At 33.1% G+C, this 21849-nt stretch overlaps 1 protein-coding gene across 3 annotated transcripts in view; it reads left to right on the forward strand.

Moving 5' to 3' along the window:
* LOC145255686 (uncharacterized) overlaps positions 1 to 21849 on the forward strand; it is a 268787-nt gene that overhangs the window by 50190 nt on the left and 196748 nt on the right. For all 3 annotated transcript variants that reach the window (XM_080114252.1, XM_080114254.1, XM_080114253.1), the window contains exons 3-4: positions 5027 to 5199; positions 12052 to 12308. In XM_080114252.1, the coding sequence (XP_079970378.1) occupies positions 5027 to 5199; positions 12052 to 12308 (430 nt within the window). The remainder of the gene's footprint in view (positions 1 to 5026; positions 5200 to 12051; positions 12309 to 21849) is intronic.

Consider the following 21849-nt stretch of genomic DNA (forward strand, 5'->3'; position numbering starts at 1 on the left):
AGTTGTAGATAACGCATAAATAGTTGTTTCGCGTAGTTGCTCCCCCCTCATCCCAAACTCCCTTTTTCTACTGTGGTAACGAACTTGGAGATTTTGTCATTTTCTTTGTCTTTGTCTCTGTACCAATGCTACGTTGGTGATAGCTAGAGAATGTGTCTATCATAAATTTCAGAATATATTTATATTTACGAAATATTGTCACGTAGATGAGCTGAAATTATATGTGAGATATATCCGGGAGAATATAATCAGTATGAAATAATGAGACTCAACACAAAACTTGTTGATCCAGTGTGTTAGTTTCCACATTCAAGCGTTTTTTTATTATTATTATTATTATTATTATTATTATTATTATTATCATTATCATTATTATTATTATTATTATTATTATTATTATTATTATTATTATTATTATTTGTTTTTTTTTTGTTTGCGTGTCTGTTTGCATGTTTGTTTGTTTGTTTGTTTGTTTGTGCATACGTACGTACATACGTACGTACATACGTACGTACGTATGTACGTCCGTACGTACGTATGTACGTCCGTATGTACGTATGAACACACAAACAAACAAACATGCAAACATTGCTAGGAGTTTTCGCACAGGTCATCATCAGAGAAATATCACTGATATTAACCGGTCGTGTTCCTGGAAGCTAGTTGACAAGAAATCTCTCCCAAATTTCTGTAGTTTCAAAATCTTTCGATAACCCTTGCAAATGCCTTCACGTTATCGCAATTATTAATTTCTCTGGCAACAACCAATGGTTTTCACTAAGATTTGAGTGACAATAAGACTCCATAAAGTCCCAGTACTCCCCGCACGCTTCCAGTAGAGGTGTGGGTAATGCTCTTCCTCCTCTGTATTTTCATTCTCCTTAAACCTTAACGACTATTTCGTGTGCTATCAGCAGAAGATGATCCCATTTCTTTTATAAAGGGGCACAGTTTATTTAGCTCTCTTATACTTCTGGTGTAGTTTTTATCTTCCCGATTAGTGTTTGTCGGTAATATCGATTAGTTTCTGCGTTCACGCTTTTTCTTTAAGATTTCAGTTATTTTCATCACGACATTCGATGTACAGTCTCAGTTTTCCAATTACTCCTAGTCTTCCCCCTCCCAGTTTTCGACGGATTGTTTATAGTGCTCCCGCCATTATTGGCATTCTATTGACTTCCTTCATATTCCATATTCCAGTTTACTAATTAGTTCCGCGTATTTGTATCATTTTTTTCATCACTTTCGTCTTCACATTGTGGTTGCTGAGCGACAAAATATATAACTTGGCAGTTTATGTCTTTTTTGTTAATTGTTTTGTTGGTCGGTCTCCTTGCTCAAGTAATTTCATCTCTTTGTACCTCCATGTTACAAAGGAGTTTGTAGTTTTCGTTTTCCCGTACTATCTCCGATTTGTACCCGCAACATTTTTCTAATTGTCCTAAGTGCAGCCGTCTTGTAGAGTTTCAGTGCAATACTTTTCCTACGCAGTCGTGCCGTTTGCATGATCTTCAATGTACTACGTTCCCCATTTGATTGTGTTCTGCGTTATGTATTTTAAAATTTTATTCTCTATCTATATAAAAGCCAAGAACGTCCAAGGATGGAATACTGTTGCCATATCTGGACAGGAGCTGCTAAAAACAGCCTATCCTGCCTTGATAGAGTACAAAATAGAATTCGTGGCTTAGTGGGAGATACCCTTTTCTCTACCCTGCAACCTCTCTCCCACAGAAGAGACATTGCGAGCCTATCCTTGTTTTATCGTTATTTTCATGGCAGGTGCTCGTCTGAACTCCAATCTCTGGTCCCCCCTCGCCAATCTTTCACGAAAAACACCCGTCTAGCTGAATCCACTGTCAAAAGTTTCCCCCACTCTTTATCTCTGCCTAAATCAAAACGCGGATTCCATGAGCAAAGCTTCTTTCTTAGAACTGTACGCCTGTGGAACTCTGTTCCGTCTGCCTGCTTCCCACCGGACTACAACTTCGATGTGTTCAAGTCCAACGTTAACAAATTCCTAATGAACCGCCCCCTTAAGTAAACACTTCATCAAATCTCCACACTAACGTAATGTACTTGCAATAACCCTTATCCCTGAGTGGCTTCCGGGCCTTGATAAGTAGTGATCACTGTGTAAAAAAAAAAAAGAATTTGTTATTTTTGTGTCATTCATACAGTATTCTAACCAATCCTTTCCCTCTGCATTTCCTTTCCACGTAGATCGATCAGCATCAACCCGTGAGTGTAATGCACTGTGAATGGTCATACATTTCCTAGTCTTCTGATCGAGATGATTATTATTGTTTACTAACTAGGAGTAGTCACACAGGCCATCATCAAATATTTCTCTCTACCAACAACTTGTGGTATTCCCTAGAGCCTGAGTGACAACAAGTCTCCCCAGATTTCCAGTACTCGTAATCGAAAAAGCCGCTGACCATTGTCGTTGGCAGTTACAATTGGTCTTCACTGGAATTTGGGTGGCAATAAGCCTCCCCAAGTCTTTTTGCACTCAACCAATGGTGGTCTGGTTTGTGCTTTCTTCTCGGTTGTCCACCCTCCTTGACCCTCATTTAATAGGTGTGGTGACAGTTTATGATCACACTCATCAAAAAAGAGGTCAATATCTTACAGTTATACCGTCCATTCCATGTGACGTTCCTTTGCTTTTTACATTTGTAGTCATTTCTATGTGTCCAATTTGTATCTGTAGTTCATCTGTGTTAGTTTCCACATACCAAGGTTTTCCTTAATATTTCTACAGTTTTTATTATTGTTATCCGCTGTATCTTCTCAGCCATGCCTCTAATTCCAATTTCTCACATTTTTTTTTCAAAGTTTTTCGATACTACTATTAGTGCTGTTTTTTTTTTTTTTTTTCCATATCCCTTTAAGCTTTCTACACAAATCTGTGTATTTTATCCGCTTTCCCGTGTTTTTCATCCTCACCCTGTGGTCTGCTGGTACGGCAAAATCTACAATATGGCAGGACTTGTTAACTATTATGATATCCAGTCTTCTTCCCTGGATGGATTTATCCGTTTGTATACCTATGTTCCATAGAATTTTGTGATATTCATTTTCCAGTACTGCTGCCGGTTTTTGTGTTGTACCATTTGGTTGGGTGTTCAAGATGCAATCGTTTGCATAATTGCCAGTGTATTGCCTTTCCTGATTGTGTCTATTTTATATTGCGTTTGGGCTAGTTTGCTGCAATATAAGGCAGTCGTTAAAGTTCCGTGATGCAGTAATTATCACGTCTGCTTAACACGCAGAAGGTCGCGAGTTCGTAACTCGCCGGAATCTATAACGATAAAATTATAATTGTATATTCAGTTTCGCAAAGCTCTTGTCTATATATATATATATATATATATATATATATATATATATATATGTGCGTGTGTGTGTGTGTGTGTGTGTGTGTGCGCGCGCTCGCGCGCGCGTGCGTGTGTGTGCGCGCGCGCGTGTGTGTGTGTGTGTGTGGTTAAATTTCCATTCGCACAAGTAAAATCTAAGGGAATTGCGTAATTGGAAGATGGTCCAAAATAATCCAAAAGCCCGAAATCCGTGGAATAATTCACAAATAGGTACAAGGAAAAGGGGAAAGAATTCCAATAATATTATTAAAAGAAAGATAAGATGTGCGTAAAAAATGGAAGAGGCAAGGCTAAATTAAGGAAAAAAAAAAGATTTTACTTGTGCGAATGGAAATTAAACCAACTTTCTTTGATTCTGAATTTTTGGATTTTACCGTCATTGGATACTTTACCCTTCACCTGACTATCCATTCACGTGAAATCAGTTTTTTCTTCACCCAATTCCCTCTGCTTCACTTTTTGTTATCAAGTAAAATCTGATTCCGCATTTTTGCTAAATCCTACTCTCTGATGAGAAGGAAACTATTTCTTTGAAACTCCGCGGATTAAGGACTATCCACTTATTTAGTGTTTCTTTTTCAAATTAAATATGTTTTTAACTCTTTCCCAAAGTGTTTTTAACATATTTTATTAACTACTTGCTCTTATTATATGCTCTATCTCCTATTTCGTTTTATCGAGCTTTTACATCTGGGTGAGATTACTTTATAAAATTAATTCTTTAATATTTATAATATACTTTAGTTATACCATCTTGCATCATTTTGGTAAAGTTAATTGTAATTTTTATTTCATTATATATATACATGTATATGTGTGTGTGTGTAAATTAATCGCAAAAAGACATAAAGAAATATTTTTATTAAGTTCCAGAGTATTTGAAATGAGCATTAATCATTTGAATCGATTCGATTATTCGAATTTATTTCACTATAGGTTTTCCAGTTATAATAAATATTCTCAAGTTCAGAAAAACACACTCTACTAACGCCGGGTGGTACATCACTGCAAACTCGAGATTACAATACAGGATGAGAATAACAGTTCCAATAATCTCTAAACTGGAAACGTTGTTAGAATTTATTTTGACAAGTGATATCACTGTATTGTAATTGGTTTAAACCAAAGTCATTTTCATTGCGCTGGAATATTAGTCGAGCAAAGAACTGCGAGACTCAACAAAAGGTTGTGTCGAAGCTAAGTTCATTTGCGATTCCTGAAATACAAATGAAAACCGGCAAAGTTGTTGCTGTGATTGTATAAGTCGATCATATGGATCGTGCAGTCAATGTGAAACTTGTGGAAGGTGACTAAGAGCTTGCTCATGCACTTTTTGTTATTAACTCTCAAATACCGTTGTCACTCATCTGTTTTGACCGTCCACAAAACCCTTTCCAAACGTCTTGATTTCTCTATTGTTTTCTCTCTGTTCATAACTCTTACTTCGTCTCAAGTGAAGATGGATTCCTATTCCCTCTATGTGTGGCCAGCTATATTCGACTTCCGAACATACGTATTACCGATTTCTATTTCTTGTCCACCATTATTCTTATGGACTACATTTATCACCATTGAACATTTTTCCTCGAATTCATCTTTTCTTTATTAACTTTGTCTTTCCTTTTTGTTACATATACTTCCAGGTGTTCCCTCAGCAAATCATCTATAACCGTCTGACGGGAACCTTCGAAGAGGTATCGTCAGATGTTGGTGATCTTTCCCAATCGATACGGACTCTCAAGTATGGTGCCACAGACAAAGAGCGCGAAAGGATGCTGGAATGGGCTCGGGAGCGGCGGTTGAATCTTTTTCTCGAGTAAATGTCCATTCTTACATAATCATATTGGAACATTAATAATTTGATTCATTTAAAAGCGTACTTTGCCATATGTGCGTGCGTTTTGTCTTTCTCCGAAAATCCAAACATTCCATTAGCCGCAATCAAAAGACACCTGACATATTTTCTTAATATACTTATTTAGTTAATTTAATCAACATATTCTTAGAATGAATCATTTAATCTTAGATGTTCGTCCAGTGAATGAAAGGTCAAATGGGGTAGAGAGAGATTGAGAGAGTTGATTATCGTTTAAGCGCATAGCTTATCTATTAACTGTTTTTAAATCATGTTAAACATGTCTTGTCTCATAGAAAGTCACACTAAGAGTGATTATCTTCGCCCAGAAATTTTCTCAGTTTGAAACGAAGTTACGTTATATCCGCCCGTTTAATCGACTTTTGACTTTCAATCTAGCAAGATCCATCTTAGATCCCTTTTCCACAATATATCTGAAATTTTTGCTGTTTTTGGCGCCATCGCCTACAAGCATATATCTTAGCAATATATACTACGCAATATTTCTCCACTAATAGATCTACCACATCAATATTTAACAACATCTCTTTACTTCCTTACTTAGCCTACTTTTTTATCGCGTATACACAAACAACTAGTTATCTGCCTGTGTGTCTTTCACTGCGCATATGCGAACTAGAATAAATTTTCAAATCGATAATGTTAATCTACTGGCGAGAAAGTATTTTAATTATATAATTTTAAAACAGAATGTTTTAATTATATAATTTAAAAACAGATTTTTTTAATTATATAATTTAAAAACAGAATAATTTTTTAATTATATAATTTAAAGACAGAATTTGTAATCATATAATTTAAAAACAAAATTTTTTAAATATATAATTTAAAATCAGAATTTTTTAATTATATAGTTTAAAAACAGAATTTTTTATTATGTAATTTTAAAACAGAATAATTTTTTAATTATATAATTTAAAAACAGATTAATTTTTAGTTATATAATTTAAAAACAGAATCATTTTTTAATTATATAACTTAAAACAGAATAATTTTTTAATTATATAGTCTCAAATATATTTTTAGTAAATAATATGATAAAAGCATTCAATATAATTAAAAAGGTCATATGTTTTAAGAAAAAGTATAATTGTAAAAATTATACATTCTAAAAATATATAATTTTCAAGTGTTATATGATTGTAACATACTTATTCTGGAATATATATTTTTAAATATATTTTATGAATAATTCTAAATATATTTTGTGAATAATTTTAAATATATTTTATGAATAATTTTAAATTTAATTCATGAATACTTTTAAGTATATTTTATGAATAATTTTAATATATTATTATTGTTTTATAAATATTAAATATATTTTATAAATAATTTTAAATATATTTTATAAAAAATTTTAAATATATTTTATGAATAATTTTTAATATGTTTTATGGATAATTTTAAAAATATTTTATAAATAATTTTAAATATATTTTATGAATAAAGTTAAATATGTTTTATAAATAATTTTAAATATATTTTATAAATAATGTTAAATATATTTTATAAATAATTTTAAATATATTTTATGAATAATTTAAATATATTTTATGAATAATTTTTAATATATTTTATAAATAATTTTAAATATATTTTATGAATATTTTTAATTATATTTTATTAATAATTTTTAATATATTTATGAATAATTTTCAATATGATTTATGAATAAATTTAAATATGTTTTATAAATAATTTTAAATATATTTTATAAATAATTTTAAATATATTTTATGAATAATTTTTAATATATTTTATGAATAATTTTAAATATATTTGTTAAATATATATAAATAATATGTACAAATATTAATAATATTTATTCTAAAATATGTATAATATTTTTAAAAATCATTATATATCCGCTGTTCTGATGCATCGCTGAAACAGAGCTTTTTATTCCAGTAGCTTCTTTACAAGAACTGCAATCTCGTTGATTACTTCCTGTTGATTACTAGACTAAGGGTAACATGCATGCTTTTTATTTGGCGACAATTATCTTTCGTTCTTGTTAGCTCTTTAAATTAAGTATTTTTATGCCTTTTTTAAAGCAATCTCCACAAAGACAATATATAATTTTTTAAATTCATATAATCAAAAATACTTACTCTAAATAATTATGTAGTTTAAGAAAATATATATTTAAAAGCAAATATACAATTTTAAAATACTTCCTTAACAAAAACATAGGTTAAAAGAATTACATGTTCCCGTTTCTGAATTTTTTAGATAAGGATTAGTTATTCGTATTGTTTGGAATCTTCGGACTACTGTTCTCATCTTGAGTGTCATTTTCACAACGTTTTGGTCGATGTAACCTTCGGCCTTCTTCAGGTGTATATTGTCGAACGCGGGAATGTTTCTGTCGAACTCGGAAATTTTGACGGAATTTCGAACGGATCCCTTTATTTACTTCATGGGGGGGTAGTATGCTCTTGTTAGTTAGCTATGACTGGATAGAGGTTCTAAGTAATTCACAATTGTATTTTTCGGTCACTCACACTGAGAATTGAACCTTCAACCTTCATTGTAATTGTTTCTTACCAAGTACTCTAACCACTCCGCCACGGATCCTTGCGTCATAAAAATGACATTCAAGATGAGAACGGTATACTGATGAATCTAAATAATACAGAAAACATAATAAATTAATAAAATTTTACCCTTTCCGTCCATCTTTTTCAATCCGTTGTCATCTATGCTGATGACAGGACCATCTACGGCAACACATCAAAGGCTGTAAATGACAAAGTTCTCTCTGATTCTCTCTCCTCTGATCTCGAGCGCGTAGTTCAGTGGGGGGGAGGAAGACGTGGCTGCTTACTTTTAATGCATCTAAAACCAAACTCCTATCTTTACATCATCAACGCTCTGATCCCCATCTGGCATCAATTGAAATGGATGGCTCTCGTCTAGGTGAAGCCCCATGTTTTGATAAGCTTCTGGGTGTGTCCTTTACTCCTGATCTGAAATGGAACACGTACATCAAGTCTGTTGCCAAGGTCGCTGGAAAGATGGTGGGATCCTTCTACCGCTCCAGAAGATATCTCATTACTGATGCAATTCTCTATCTATATAAAAGCCAAGTACGTCCAAGGATGGAATACTGCTGCCATATCTGGGCAGGAGCTGCTAAAAACAGCCTATCCTGCCTTGACAGAGTACAAAATGGACTTCGTGGCTTAGTGGGGGGTGCCCTTTTCTCTACCCTGCAACCTCTCTCCCACAGAAGAGACGTTGCGAGCCTATCCTTGTTTTATCGTTATTTCCATGGCAGGTGCTCGTCTGAACTCCAATCTCTGGTCTCCCCTCGCCAATCTTTCACGAAAAACACCCGTCTAGCTGAATCCACTGTGAAAAATTTCCCCCACTCTTTATCTGTGTCTAAATCAAAACGTAGATTCCATGAACAAAGCTTCTTTCTTAGAACTGCACGCATGTGGAACTCTGTTCCGTCTGCCTGCTTCCCACCTGACTACAACCTGGATATGTTCAAGTCCAACGTAAACAAATTCCTAATGAACCGCCCCCTTAAGTAAACACTTAATTAAATCTCCACACTAACGTACTTTACTTACAATAACCCTTATCCCTGAGTGGCTTCCGGGCCTTGATAAGTGGTGACCATCGTGTAAAAAAAAACTCCTCTCATAGTTTTCTTCATTGTCTAATTGAAATCTCATTAAATCAATCTTCTAATAGCTTATGACCTTAGTAAGTTCATCATTTTTAAATTCACAGACAAAATGGCCGTTAAATTTAAAAATTACAAATGAGGCATGCATGGTCCCCCGTAAGTGCACAGTGAACGAAGCATAAAAAAATGACTAAATTCAGTATTTGCCCCCCCACTCCATTTAGCCCTCAAAAGTCACCAGGGGACGTCAAATTCTGGTGAAAATGAACAAACGATGCAGTTTTAGGCCTTAACATATGTAAATTTGAGTTCTGCACTATGACTAAGTCCATCATTTGCCCCAACCCCCATTTAGCCCCAAAAGTCCCCAGCAACATGCAAAACTGATAAATAGACATACACAGAAAATATTGGACAAATATGATAAAATAGTTCCAAACCCTAAAAGAGCCCCTGGAGCACATCCAAGAGTTATTGTGAAGTATAGACAAAATTATATAGAAAGCAGTTAGTTACAACTTTTCAGAAAGTTTTATAAAAATCCAAGGCATCAATTTTTTTTTTTTTTTTTTTTAATAAGCACAAAAGTGTCAATTTTAGCCATTTTAACCCGAAAGGCACCCGTAGGGGGCAACCGGAGTTTTCCCGGAAAATATGTTCTGTTACTTTTTTACTCATATCATGTTTAATGTTTGTGCAAAATTTAAAAGGCGTAGTCATTGAGAAAAGTGCGGACAGACGTACGGACGAATGGACGAACGGACAAGGGTTAATTTACAGTTCCACCCTCCTTTTGTCGGGGAACCAATACTACATATGCATTCGTTTTTTTAATAGGGGCCACATCATTGCACCCACATTATTTCCAAAACCAATCCTATACATGCCATGCCATTGAGTTTATGTAGATTTATGGGGTTTTCTTTGAACGTCGTGTGAACGAATCGAAATGCCTTAAATTGAAAGCACTTATAGTGAAAGAAAAACAATCTTAACGCCTTTCCTTTTAAGCGAAGAGGAAAATAAAAAGTTGAGTCGATCAAAAAAGAGCATGACATTTACTTATTGGTCACTATTTATCAAGGTTCAAGAGACACTTGAGGAAAAGGGTTAAAGATATCGTCAGTTGGAGGGTCGAGAGGTCTGTAAACAATTGGTTGAGAAGCCGTGATGCTGTAGTGTGCATTTATTTAAAATTGTAATGACGTGTTTGAAATTATTCATGCAAAAATGAGCCAATTCGGATTGTAAGCGACATCAGATTTATCGCCATTTATGAAGGGCGATAACGTAAATACACTCGGTACTTACGTGAAGGTTGCCAACATCTTAAGTTGTAAGTCAGTGTTATCAACAACTTGTCATCGTCACCTCCCGACTTAAGTCAAACTGGTGAAAATGAAAATTTAATATATATTATTATTTAGCATTAAAATTATTTTTAAAAATTATCATCCAGTTGGCTAAAAACTAGTGACTAAAGATACAAATTTTGGAACCAAAACGCATGCTGGTAGATTTGAAATTGCAATTAACTAAATTCGGTAAATACAGGCATTACGGTATAGGTAGCAATTGATTTTTTTTAGTTATTCTAAGCAATAACAAAGTAAAAGAAAATTATTTTTCTCTCTGTCACTCTAGACGGACATCTCGACATTTAATAATAAATGTTTAAATTTCAATTGTATTTCTCGCGGTTAACGTTGGGCGTGTGGTTTGTTCCTTGCTAATGGAATCAAAGATTGCTTCGTCGCCGGGTTCGAATCTCCCAACTGGCTGTAATCGTGACTCCCTGCGCTGATGAAAAGAATGAAACACTAGTGTATCTAGGTATTCAAAATTTATTATCGTAATATATATATATATATATATATATATATATATATATATATATATATATATATATATATATATATATATAGAGAGAGAGAGAGAGAGAGAGAGAGAGAGAGATCATGAATTTGTTTAAAAAATAGTGCCGAATCGTATCTTCTACAAGTGCAAATAAAATATAAATTATTTAAAAACTATACTTTACAGTGTTTGTTTGGTGTTTTGCATTTTTATCGAGTTCGGCTCACGGTAGAGAGTCTATCCACCGAAAAAACCCTATAGACCAAACAAATACGGTAATGTATATTTTTTAATAAAATATGTTTTATATATATATATATACATATATATATATGTGTGTGTGTGTGTGTGTGTGTGTATATATATATATATATATATATATATATATATATATATATAAATGGACTGTCTGTCGATTTTTCGACGTATGAAGTTCCATCACAGCAACTAAGTTTCTCGGAAATTTACACAGGTGATTTGTTTATAATGGTGGAGGCTTTGTGTAGAACCATCTACGCTTTTTTTATTACTGCTAACCTCTCTCGGTGCAGATAACTGCAACAGAACAGAGTATACCGTAGACTGCTGGTTTTTACATCAAAGTTTCCTTCTCCTAGATGAATGGCTTAACGAAGATTGGGGGTGCATCTCTCCCAGTGAATTAATGCGCCTCCAGATACCAAACCGTAAATTTCTACGAGTCGGCGCAGTACACACAATGCCTTACCTTACCATCTGGTACTGGCCAGGCTCAACGTTGCTTATATATATATATATATATATATATATATATATATATATATATATATATATATATATATATATATATATATATATCCTTGACTAAACCGGAAGTTTAAAAAATGACTAACCCAGAAGAAATATCAATTGTCATATTATAGAAGTTCTAGAAATATTATTCGAATGCAAACGAAATTTTCTCGTTTTTTTTAGTTGGAAAATTTAGCAGAAAGATAAGACCTGTTTTTATTTAATATCTTTCAAATCTAGTAGTAAAAAGAATAGATTATTTAAACATATTTTTCTATTTTGGCTTGGGAACATGGTTTATCGCGAAGTTTCTCTTTATAAATGGCATATGTAAGCAACTAAATATGTAACCGATGAAATAGATTGGAATTTTCTTTTCATTATGTGAATAATTTCGTTCTTCATTAGTCAAGTAGTGTTAGATATCGATTTCGCAAATCCAATACTATTTAGGTCTGTTGCTGAAAATCTACGTGATTATTTATATGTCAGAATTATTATCACTATTTCTTTTCTTGTAGATCTCACTTGTTTCGAGAGCTGAAATTATGCAAACAATTACTTCGACCAATCGATGACCAGCGAACAAATCGAAGTCAAGGTTCAAGTCAGATGATTCGGGGTTACAGCAGACAAACAAACAGTTGTGTTTCAAGCCTTAGCAATGGAATTAGTCAGCCTAATGAACCCGACGCCGAAGCCTTTTTGCATGGTAATCTGCCATTTTCAGCACCGATGACGCGACAGCTGTTTCGTTCACAAAATTCTTCGCTTCAAAGTAAGTAATTTCTATTCGAAAATTTTGATCTTTAATCTATTTCACATAATGAATTCCATCATATTAGTATATTTTTCACCAGAGAGCGTTTAATAAATCAAATTAAATGAACGTCTTTATACTTATACATGCGGGATTTATACATGTTCTTTTTATCTTCTTCATCGATGCTGCTTTTTCTTCGTCGCCGTTTCATGGGTGTTCGTGATCGTCTCGTCTATTTAGCTAAAAAGAATAAATCTTTTCATGTATTAAAGACACAAGGAGAGGTTCTCTGACTTTCTTCAAATTTTTATTGGAAGAGAATAGATCTAAGAGAGAGAGAGAGAAAGAGACTCATCATCAAGTGGTATTCTGCTTGGTACAGGTATTGGTAACTATGGATCTCCAGCTATCTCTTTCCATCAAGGCATTCATAAATTTATTGTTGCTCATCATTTTTGATGTTGCTCAGGTGTTCAGACTGATTTATTCTTTGTTGGTTGCTGGAAAGTAGTTCGATAACAATCAGGTGCCACCTGTCTTTCATGGTAGTTCTTGCTGATCGAGGTGTTCTGATTCAGAATCTTATTCACGCTGTTTATTGAATAAAGAGTGATGTATTGCCATGGTTTTCTTTGAAGTTGTACAGACAATAAGTTGCAGTTTCTTTCTGTTCGAGCAATGTCCACACTGGCCGATTATCTTGACCATGTTGCACGGAGGTATATTGTGCTCACCACAACGAAATACGAAATCATGAACAGAATTATTTGTTTGTTTCCTTATTGCATCAATCAGCTGGTTTCCATTACCCCACGTATCTCTTGAAACAGACTTGAAATTTGGTATATAGCGTATTAAGACATGTGGAAAACGTTTTAATCGGTTTTCTTCCGGTAAAGGGCTGCAAAGGAGTCAAAATTGAAAAATTAGTATTTTGAGGTCTTTCGGATTATTATCTGCTTGTCAACTGTTTCACGTCTGTGCATGAAATATCCACGTGACAGCTTCCTTACGTTAAGAATAAGTAGGTTTGAAAACACTTATCGAAGTCGTGGCAAGCTGGCCTATTGGTTATTATATTTGACTCATTGTCCTAAGAGTTTGGTTCCGATCTGAGGTTGATTTTTTTTCAGTTACAAGAAGATACTCGCATGCACATGTCTCAGTTTCTTCCTGTTTTTTTTTTTACTTCAATTTTTCAAAGGAATTTAACGCGACGTTTAATAGCGGACAACGCTGGGTACATCCGCTAGTTTTATATATTTTTGGTTTCCGGATTAGAAAAGTGCATTAGTAATGATTCAGGGAATACTATTTTGTAATATTTTTGGCATAATTGGTGTGGATATTATGGACGAATATATTTATAACTAGGGGTGATATGAACGAAAAACACTTAGGTATCAGAATCACTGTTAATCAACTACTTGGAAAGGTTAAAAGAAAAATCACCGCTGGTATTTCTGTTTGTACTAAGCTATTTTTTTTACAGAAGAGTCACCAGTTATCAAGGCTTGGAGGCCACTCATGGATAAGAATTAATGAGTGTACGGTATTAATTTAAACAATACCGTAGTAATGGTTAGTAGTGGAAATTTGGTATAATTTGATTATTAAAATGGACGGTTTAACAAGAACTTGTTTATGTTGGACTTGAAGACGTCCATATTGTAGTCAGCTGGAAAGCAGGCCAGCGGAACAAAGTTCTACAGGCAGGCAGTTCTAAGAAATAAGCTTTGTTCATGGAATCCATATTTCGGTTTAGGCACAGATGAAGAGTTTGGGGTGATTATTGATAGTGGATTTAGCTAGACAAGTGTTTTTGTGAAGTTTGGCAACGGGGTCCTTAGATTGGAGCTCAGACGAACACTTGACATGAAAATAACGATAGAGCAGAGACAGGCTTTATAACGAATTAAATCGTACAGGTAAACTTTTTATTTAATTATCGGTTTGAAAAAACGTAAAACGTGTAGCAGAAGTTGCTGTAATCCCGACGGGAGGTTCCATTCGATCCCGACGGTAGGTCCACGTTCACCGGTCGGGGTTCGACGCTGATCTTGCAGCAAAGGCTCCCATCTCTTCTTTCTCGGTCGCTGTCCTCGTTTTCTCCATAATCATTTTTTCCATGCGTTATTAAAAGAAAAAAAAGCGCCCACAAATACAACTGGGTTGAAGATATCTTTCTAGAGGTTTTACTTCTTCTTAAGGGCATACATGTACTCGCATCCAACAGCATCAACTACCTTTCACATTAGAGGGTGGAAACAGCTATTGAAACTCCCAACCGCACTCTCTGGTGGTTCAGACGAAAAAAAAAAAAAAAAAAAAAACGATTCTCTCTACTAATTTTCCAGACCCACTTATTGTATTCGTGAACAACTTTTAATTTTAAATGGAAAATTTGGCGTTACCAAATTTTTAACCCTACGTGAATTTTTACCATACACGTTCACCTCTAATATGGCTAACAAACAGTTTTTACCGACAATAAGACCTCTGGGAGTTAAGTATGTAATTATATATTAAGTTAAGTATGTAATTATATATATAATTATATATAATACTGTATGTTTTGTCCTCGTTCAGTGAAAGATTAATCCTTCTAGAATGAGGTAACTTTATTTCGGCCAACATCACAGGTGCCTTTTTGGAGAAGCTATATTTTTCTCACATTAAATATCAACCCTATATCTAACTCTGCCCTCCTGGGGAGACAAGTATATAAGTATTACTAAAGTAACTGTTATTTTTACTATGCTCAACGTGCAGTATCTGTTCTAATATTACACATTTATCATTCTCTGTTTAGGTAGTGATGGAGAAATCTTGAATTAAAAAAAATATATAATTTTCTTCCAATCCAGAGTGTTCGTTTTTGAGAGCTGGATTTTCCCCCAACATTAAAAACTGACCTGATGTTTAAGTCTAGCAGGTAAATAGAGATACTGATACTAATGCACACAGAAAAAAAAACGCATCTGATACGAGTGCAGAAAGTTATACGCGGTTTTTAAAGGCTGGCGCAATGGATAAAACTGCACTCTGGCCTACAACAATGCCTAAACAGTTCTGTTAGCATTTACATACTGGGGCACGTCAGGCGATTAGCAATACACTCCTTCCCAGGAAGATGTTAAAGCTTAGGATGGTGAACCTCATGAGAACGAACAGAACCATACCGCATCCGAACAGCAACACAGCCGCGGGTGGACTGATTGTCGAAGACGTCTCCTCGACTAGCATGAACAACACGTACACAACCTTGTGCCAAGGAAAAAAAGTATCTAATACAGGTTTCTTGCTTTTGTTTTCTGGCGTTTCCACTAAGCGGCCATTATATCCCCACTCCACCCCATCCCGAGAACGTCACAACCATTTCTACTGCTCCTGTAGCTTCGCTTTCTTTCGCTTTGTTTCCGGTTTTCTTTATGCAACAACGACCGGAAGCAATTATGGAGGCGGTGCGCAGCAGAGACAGCAGATACAAACTCAAAATTCCATTGTTTCCAAAGCAATGCTCATTCGAAAGATCTTTTTCTCTCTCTCTCCTTTTATCAAATATATATATATATATATATATATATATATATATATATATATATATATATATATATACTAGCAGACTGCCCGGCGTTGTCCGATCGAAAATATATTTATTCTTATCGATACAGAAACTGAGATATACGCATGCGAGTATTACGTTTTTTTTCTAAACAGTTCACTTCTTGTAAAGTAAGAAAAAAAAATAATCGGGCTGAGATTGAAACCAAACCCTAAAGACTGTGAATCAAATACGATAACTATTGACATGATTTTAAAAAATGGTTTCCAAACCTACTTATACTTATAAGAAATCTGTCATGTTATTCATTCACGCATGCGCATTCGTGTAACAGTTGACAAACAGATAAACCTCTGATAACCCCACGTACCAATTTTTCAATTTTGACCCCTTAGCAGTCCTTTTTTCCTAATGAAAACCAATTAAAACGTTTTCCACATATCTGAATACCTATATACCAAATTTCAAGTTTGTAGATAAAAAAATTCGTTGAATATATAGGTTGAGAATTGTCCTCACACACGCACACACCCATTTCACTTTTGTATATATATATATATATATATATATATATATATATATATATATATAGTAAGTTAGAAAAATATATATGGCAATTAAGCTACACAGAATATTCCACGTTTCATCCACACTAGGATTGATTCGTCAGGCGAATCCTAGTGTGGATGAAACGCGGAATATTCTGTGTAGCTTAATTGCCATATATATTTTTATGGCAATTAAGCTACACAGAATATTCCGCGTTTCATCCACACTAGGATTGATTCGTCAGGCGAATCCTAGTGTGGACGAAACGCGGAATATTCTGTGTAGCTTAATTGCCATATATATTTTTCTAACTTACTACCTAGCCCTACCTATGTATTGAGCACTGTTGAAGTAAATACTTAGTTTACGATAAAATTATAATTTAGTATATTACTTTATGTGATTAAATGAAGTAGTCATATATATATATATATATATATATATATATATATATATATATATATATATATATGTATATATATATTCAAGGGGATCGCCACTTATCAAGGCCTGGAAGCCACTCGGGGATAAGGGTTATTTTGTGTACAATAATCAATGGGATAATATCGTAGTAATAGTTGGTATTGGAGATTTGATAAAGTGTCTTACTTAAGGGGGCAATTAATCAGGAATTTGTTTATGTTGGACTTGAAGACATCCAAGTTGTAGTCAGGTGGGAAACAGGCAAACGGAAGAGAATTCCACAGGCGAACACTTCTCAGAAATAAGCTATGTTCATGGAATCTACGTTTTGATTTAGGCACAGATAAAGGGTGGGGGAAATTACTGACAGTGGTTTTAGCTAGACGGGTGTTTATCGTGAAAGATTGGCGAGGGGGGACCAGAGATTGGAGCTCGGGCGAGCACTTGCCATGGTAATAACGATAAAATAAAGACAGGCTCGTAACGTCTCTTCTGTGGGAGAGAGGTTGTAGGGAAAAGAAGAGAGCATCCCCCACTAAGCCACGAAGTCTATTTTGTACTTTGTCAAGACAGGATAGGCTGTTTTTTGAAGCTCCAGCCCAGATGTGGCAGCAGTACTCCATCTTTGGACGTACTTGGCTTTTATATAGATAGAGAATTGCATCAGTAGAAGGAGCGGTAGAAGGATCCCACCATTTTCCCAGCGGCCCAGGCAGCAGACTTGATATACGTGTTCCATTTCAGATCAGGAGTAAAGGTCAAACCCAGGAGCTTGTCAAAACATGAAGCCTCCCCAAGACGAGAGCCATCCATTTCAATCGATGCTAGATGAGGAACAGAGCGTTGATGATGTAAAGTTAGGAGCTTGGTTTTAGATGCATTAAAAGTAACTAGTATATATATATATATATATATATATATATATATATATATATATATATATATATATATATATATATATATATATATATATAAGCAAATGTGTCCGGCGTTGCCCGGTAGTAAACGTAACGTTAAATTTATTTTAAAACTGTTGTAAAAAAAAAGGAAACTGTATGCGAACATTATTTTTCTTTTTAATCAAAACAGTTCAGTTCTTGAGCATGGCAGAAAAAATAAAAATGTGTCGGTAAGTTGAAATGAACATAGTGCATTTCAACTTTCGATATATGCCTGTACGCGTTATTCATCCACCCAAACTAAGATGTATTCGTTATAAACCATCAACAGTGTATGATTACTGATTTTTTAGGATTGCTATTTTTTTAGGATTGCTATTTTTTTAGGATTGATATTTTTTTAGGATTGATATCTTTTAGGATTGCTATTTTTTAGGATTGCTATTTTTTTAGGATTGCTATTTTTTTAGGATTGATATTATTTTAGGATTGATATTTTTAGGATTGATATTTTTTTAGGATTGATATTTTTTTAGGATTGATATTTTTTTTAGGATTGATATTTTTTTAGCATTGGTATTTTTTTAGGATTGATATTTTTTAGGATTGATATTTTTTAGGATTGATATTTTTTTAGGATTGATATTATTTTAGGATTGATATTTTTTTAGGATTGATATTTTTTTAGGATTGATATTATTTTAGGATTGATATTTTTTTAGCATTGGTATTTTTTTAGGATTGATATTTTTTAGGATTGATATTATTTTAGGATTGATATTTTTTTAGGATTGATATTATTTTAGGATTGATATTTTTTTAGGATTGATATTTTTAGGATTGATATTTTTTTAGGATTGATATTTTTTTAGGATTGATATTTTTTTAGCATTGGTATTTTTTTAGGATTGATATTTTTTAGGATTGATATTTTTTTAGGATTGATATTTTTTTAGGATTGGTATTATTTTAGGATTGATATTTTTTTAGGATTGATATTTTTTTAGGATTGATATTTTTTTAGGATTGATATTATTTTAGGATTGATATTTTTTTAGGATTGATATTTTTTAGGATTGATATTATTTTAGGATTGATATTTTTTAGGATTGATATTTTTTTAGGATTGATATTTTTTTAGGATTGATATCTTTTTAGGATTGATATTTTTTTAGGATTGATATTTTTTTAGGATTGATATCTTTTTAGGATTGATATTTTTTTAGGATTGATATTATTTTAGGATTGATATTATTTTAGGATTGATATTTTTTTAGGATTGATATTTTTTTAGGATTGATATTTTTTTAGGATTGATATTTTTTTAGGATTGATATTATTTTAGGATTGATATTTTTTAGGATTGATATTTTTTTAGCATTGATATTATTTTAGGATTGATATTTTTTAGGATTGATATTTTTTTAGGATTGATATTATTTTAGGATTGATATTTTTTAGGATTGATATTTTTTTAGCATTGATATTATTTTAGGATTGATAGTTTTTTAGCATTGATATTATTTTAGGATTGATAGTTTTTTAGGATTGATATTTTTTTTAGGATTTATAGTTTTTTAGGATTGATATTTTTTTTAGGATTGATATTTTTTTTAGGATTTATAGTTTTTTAGGATTGATATTATTTTAGGATTGATATTTTTTAGGATTGATATTTTTTTAGCATTGATATTATTTTAGGATTGATAGTTTTTTAGCATTGATATTATTTTAGGATTGATAGTTTTTTAGGATTGATATTTTTTTTAGGATTTATAGTTTTTTAGGATTGATATTTTTTTAGCATTGATATTATTTTAGGATTGATATTTTTTTAGCATTGATATTATTTTAGGATTGATATTTTTTTAGCATTGATATTATTTTAGGATTGATATTTTTTTAGCATTGATATTATTTTAGGATTGATAGTTTTTTAGGATTGATATTTTTTTTAGGATTTATAGTTTTTTAGGATTGATATTTTTTTTAGGATTTATAGTTTTTTAGGATTGATATTTTTTAGGATTGATATGTACATATCTACATACTATTTTTTTATTATTTACTAGGGCTAGTACCACAGAATATTCTTTTCATTGTTTTGACTCTCAAGTACATATAAGCTGATATGTTTTTATGTAGAGTGATGTGGTTCTCGGTTGATTAACAGTCTAATTATGTCGGATATATACTTGAGAGTCAAAACAATAAGAATATTCTGTTGTCTTTGCCTTAATGATTACTATTTCCTGTTAATTTTTTCAGTGTTATGTGACCAGTAGTTTAAGCTAAAGAGTTTATCGGTTAAATATTTACAGACAGGCAAGCATATGCATCTACTGTGCTATTTATATAGATTTATTTTTGTTGTTGTCAATATAGAAATCTTAAAATTCTCACAAGGGCCACTCTGGATTTGAACAACAATTTAAATGGCAACAGTCGATCAGAAATTCTTCATCCCTTACTGAGTAAATAGAAATTTTCAAAAAAGTTCTTTTTTTTCTTTTTACCGATGTTACGGGTCATTCCCAATCCCCACTTAGGCCTACATATTGTACCTGTCTGTCCTTGGTGAGCGAATGAAAAATCCTTTTAGACTGAGTCAATTTTTAGCTTTATTTTAGATTAGTTTCAATCTAGAGTGGTACCTTTGTAGCGTACTGGATTTTACTCTCATTAAAAACTAATCTTCTGTCTTACTCTGTCTGCGTAGGGAGGCATTTTAAGAGACACTGCGTGTGTGTGCTGACAAGGTGCGGCTTGGCGGCATCATTTGAATATATATCGTTAGTTTTATGGCAAGTATATGCCTCCTCCTGAAAAACATTCACAAGCACTCGTCTAGCTACAATTACTATCAGCAATTTCCCCTACTCTCTATCTGTGCCTTAATATAAACGCCAATTCCACGAACAAAAGTTATTTCCTGAAATTGCCCACCTGTGGAACTCTTTACCGCGGGCTTGCTTTCCAACTGACTACAACCCCATTGTAAACAAGTTCTTGTAGAGCCGCCCATTTAAATTGCATTCTACCCAATTTCCACCATAACTGACAACATTAAATTCTTTAAACTTCATCCTCGAGTGACCTACGGGTCTTGATAAGCGATGACTCCCGTTGCAAAAAAAAAATCTTAATTGCTAAGTAGGCTTAATGACGTAGCGAATGTGTACTCGTGCGGCCACGAAAGCCTCTTACATTGATGGGCGCCTGAACAAACTTCAGGAAACAAACGTTGGCTGTAACGCAATTCTAAAAATAACAAAGCACTAGACGATCATGATAAAAAAACAATAAAGATAGATAAAAGGTTGCGTTCCCGTGACATTACGTTGATTATATCGTGGTATTGGCCTCTGCTGCGGAAGCAATACGATTATTTTCAACTTGATTGGTTAGTATCGAGGATATATGAGATAATGACACGCGATTACCGAGTCATCTGATCTATTCCTAACCCTCTCTCTCTCTCTTTCCTCTCTCTCTCTCTCTCTCTCTCTATATATATATATATATATATATATATAATCAAAGTTATAATATATAGATATATATTATATAATAAAGAAAAATTCTTTAAACAATGTTATTTCAAAGTTTAATGCTTCTCGTCAGAAGAGAATAGAAGATATATATATATATATATATATATATATATATATATATATATATATATATATATATATGAGCTGTACCCGGCCACGCGTTGCTGTGGCTCAGTTTGTTTAAATGGAACACAAAAACGAAAAAGACAAAATATATGTCTTATTTTTATGTTCTCAACATTTTTGGATACACCAGACAATTAAGGTTTCCCTTTTTCTGTGCAGATGTAGAGATTGTCTCATTTTCCCACTGTTGTATACGTAACATATACTTGTCCATGTGAGAAGACATCATGGTGTAGATGTAAGTCACACAAATGTAAAAATTGTCCTTGATCCGTGTTAATGGTTACTACAAACGCCAAGAGCATTGTTAAGCGTAATATTTTAAATTAAAATGGTATATCCGTTTAAATCATACAATGCACGTTCACTGCTTGTTCTTCCTGACGGTTGACAGAAGGGAAAACATGAGGGTTAAATTTTACTATAGATATGCATGTGAA

The sequence above is a fragment of the Euprymna scolopes genome, chromosome 31, assembly GCF_053919585.1.
Source record: "Euprymna scolopes isolate OS-2025 chromosome 31, ASM5391958v1, whole genome shotgun sequence".
Classification (NCBI taxonomy): domain Eukaryota; kingdom Metazoa; phylum Mollusca; class Cephalopoda; order Sepiida; family Sepiolidae; genus Euprymna; species Euprymna scolopes.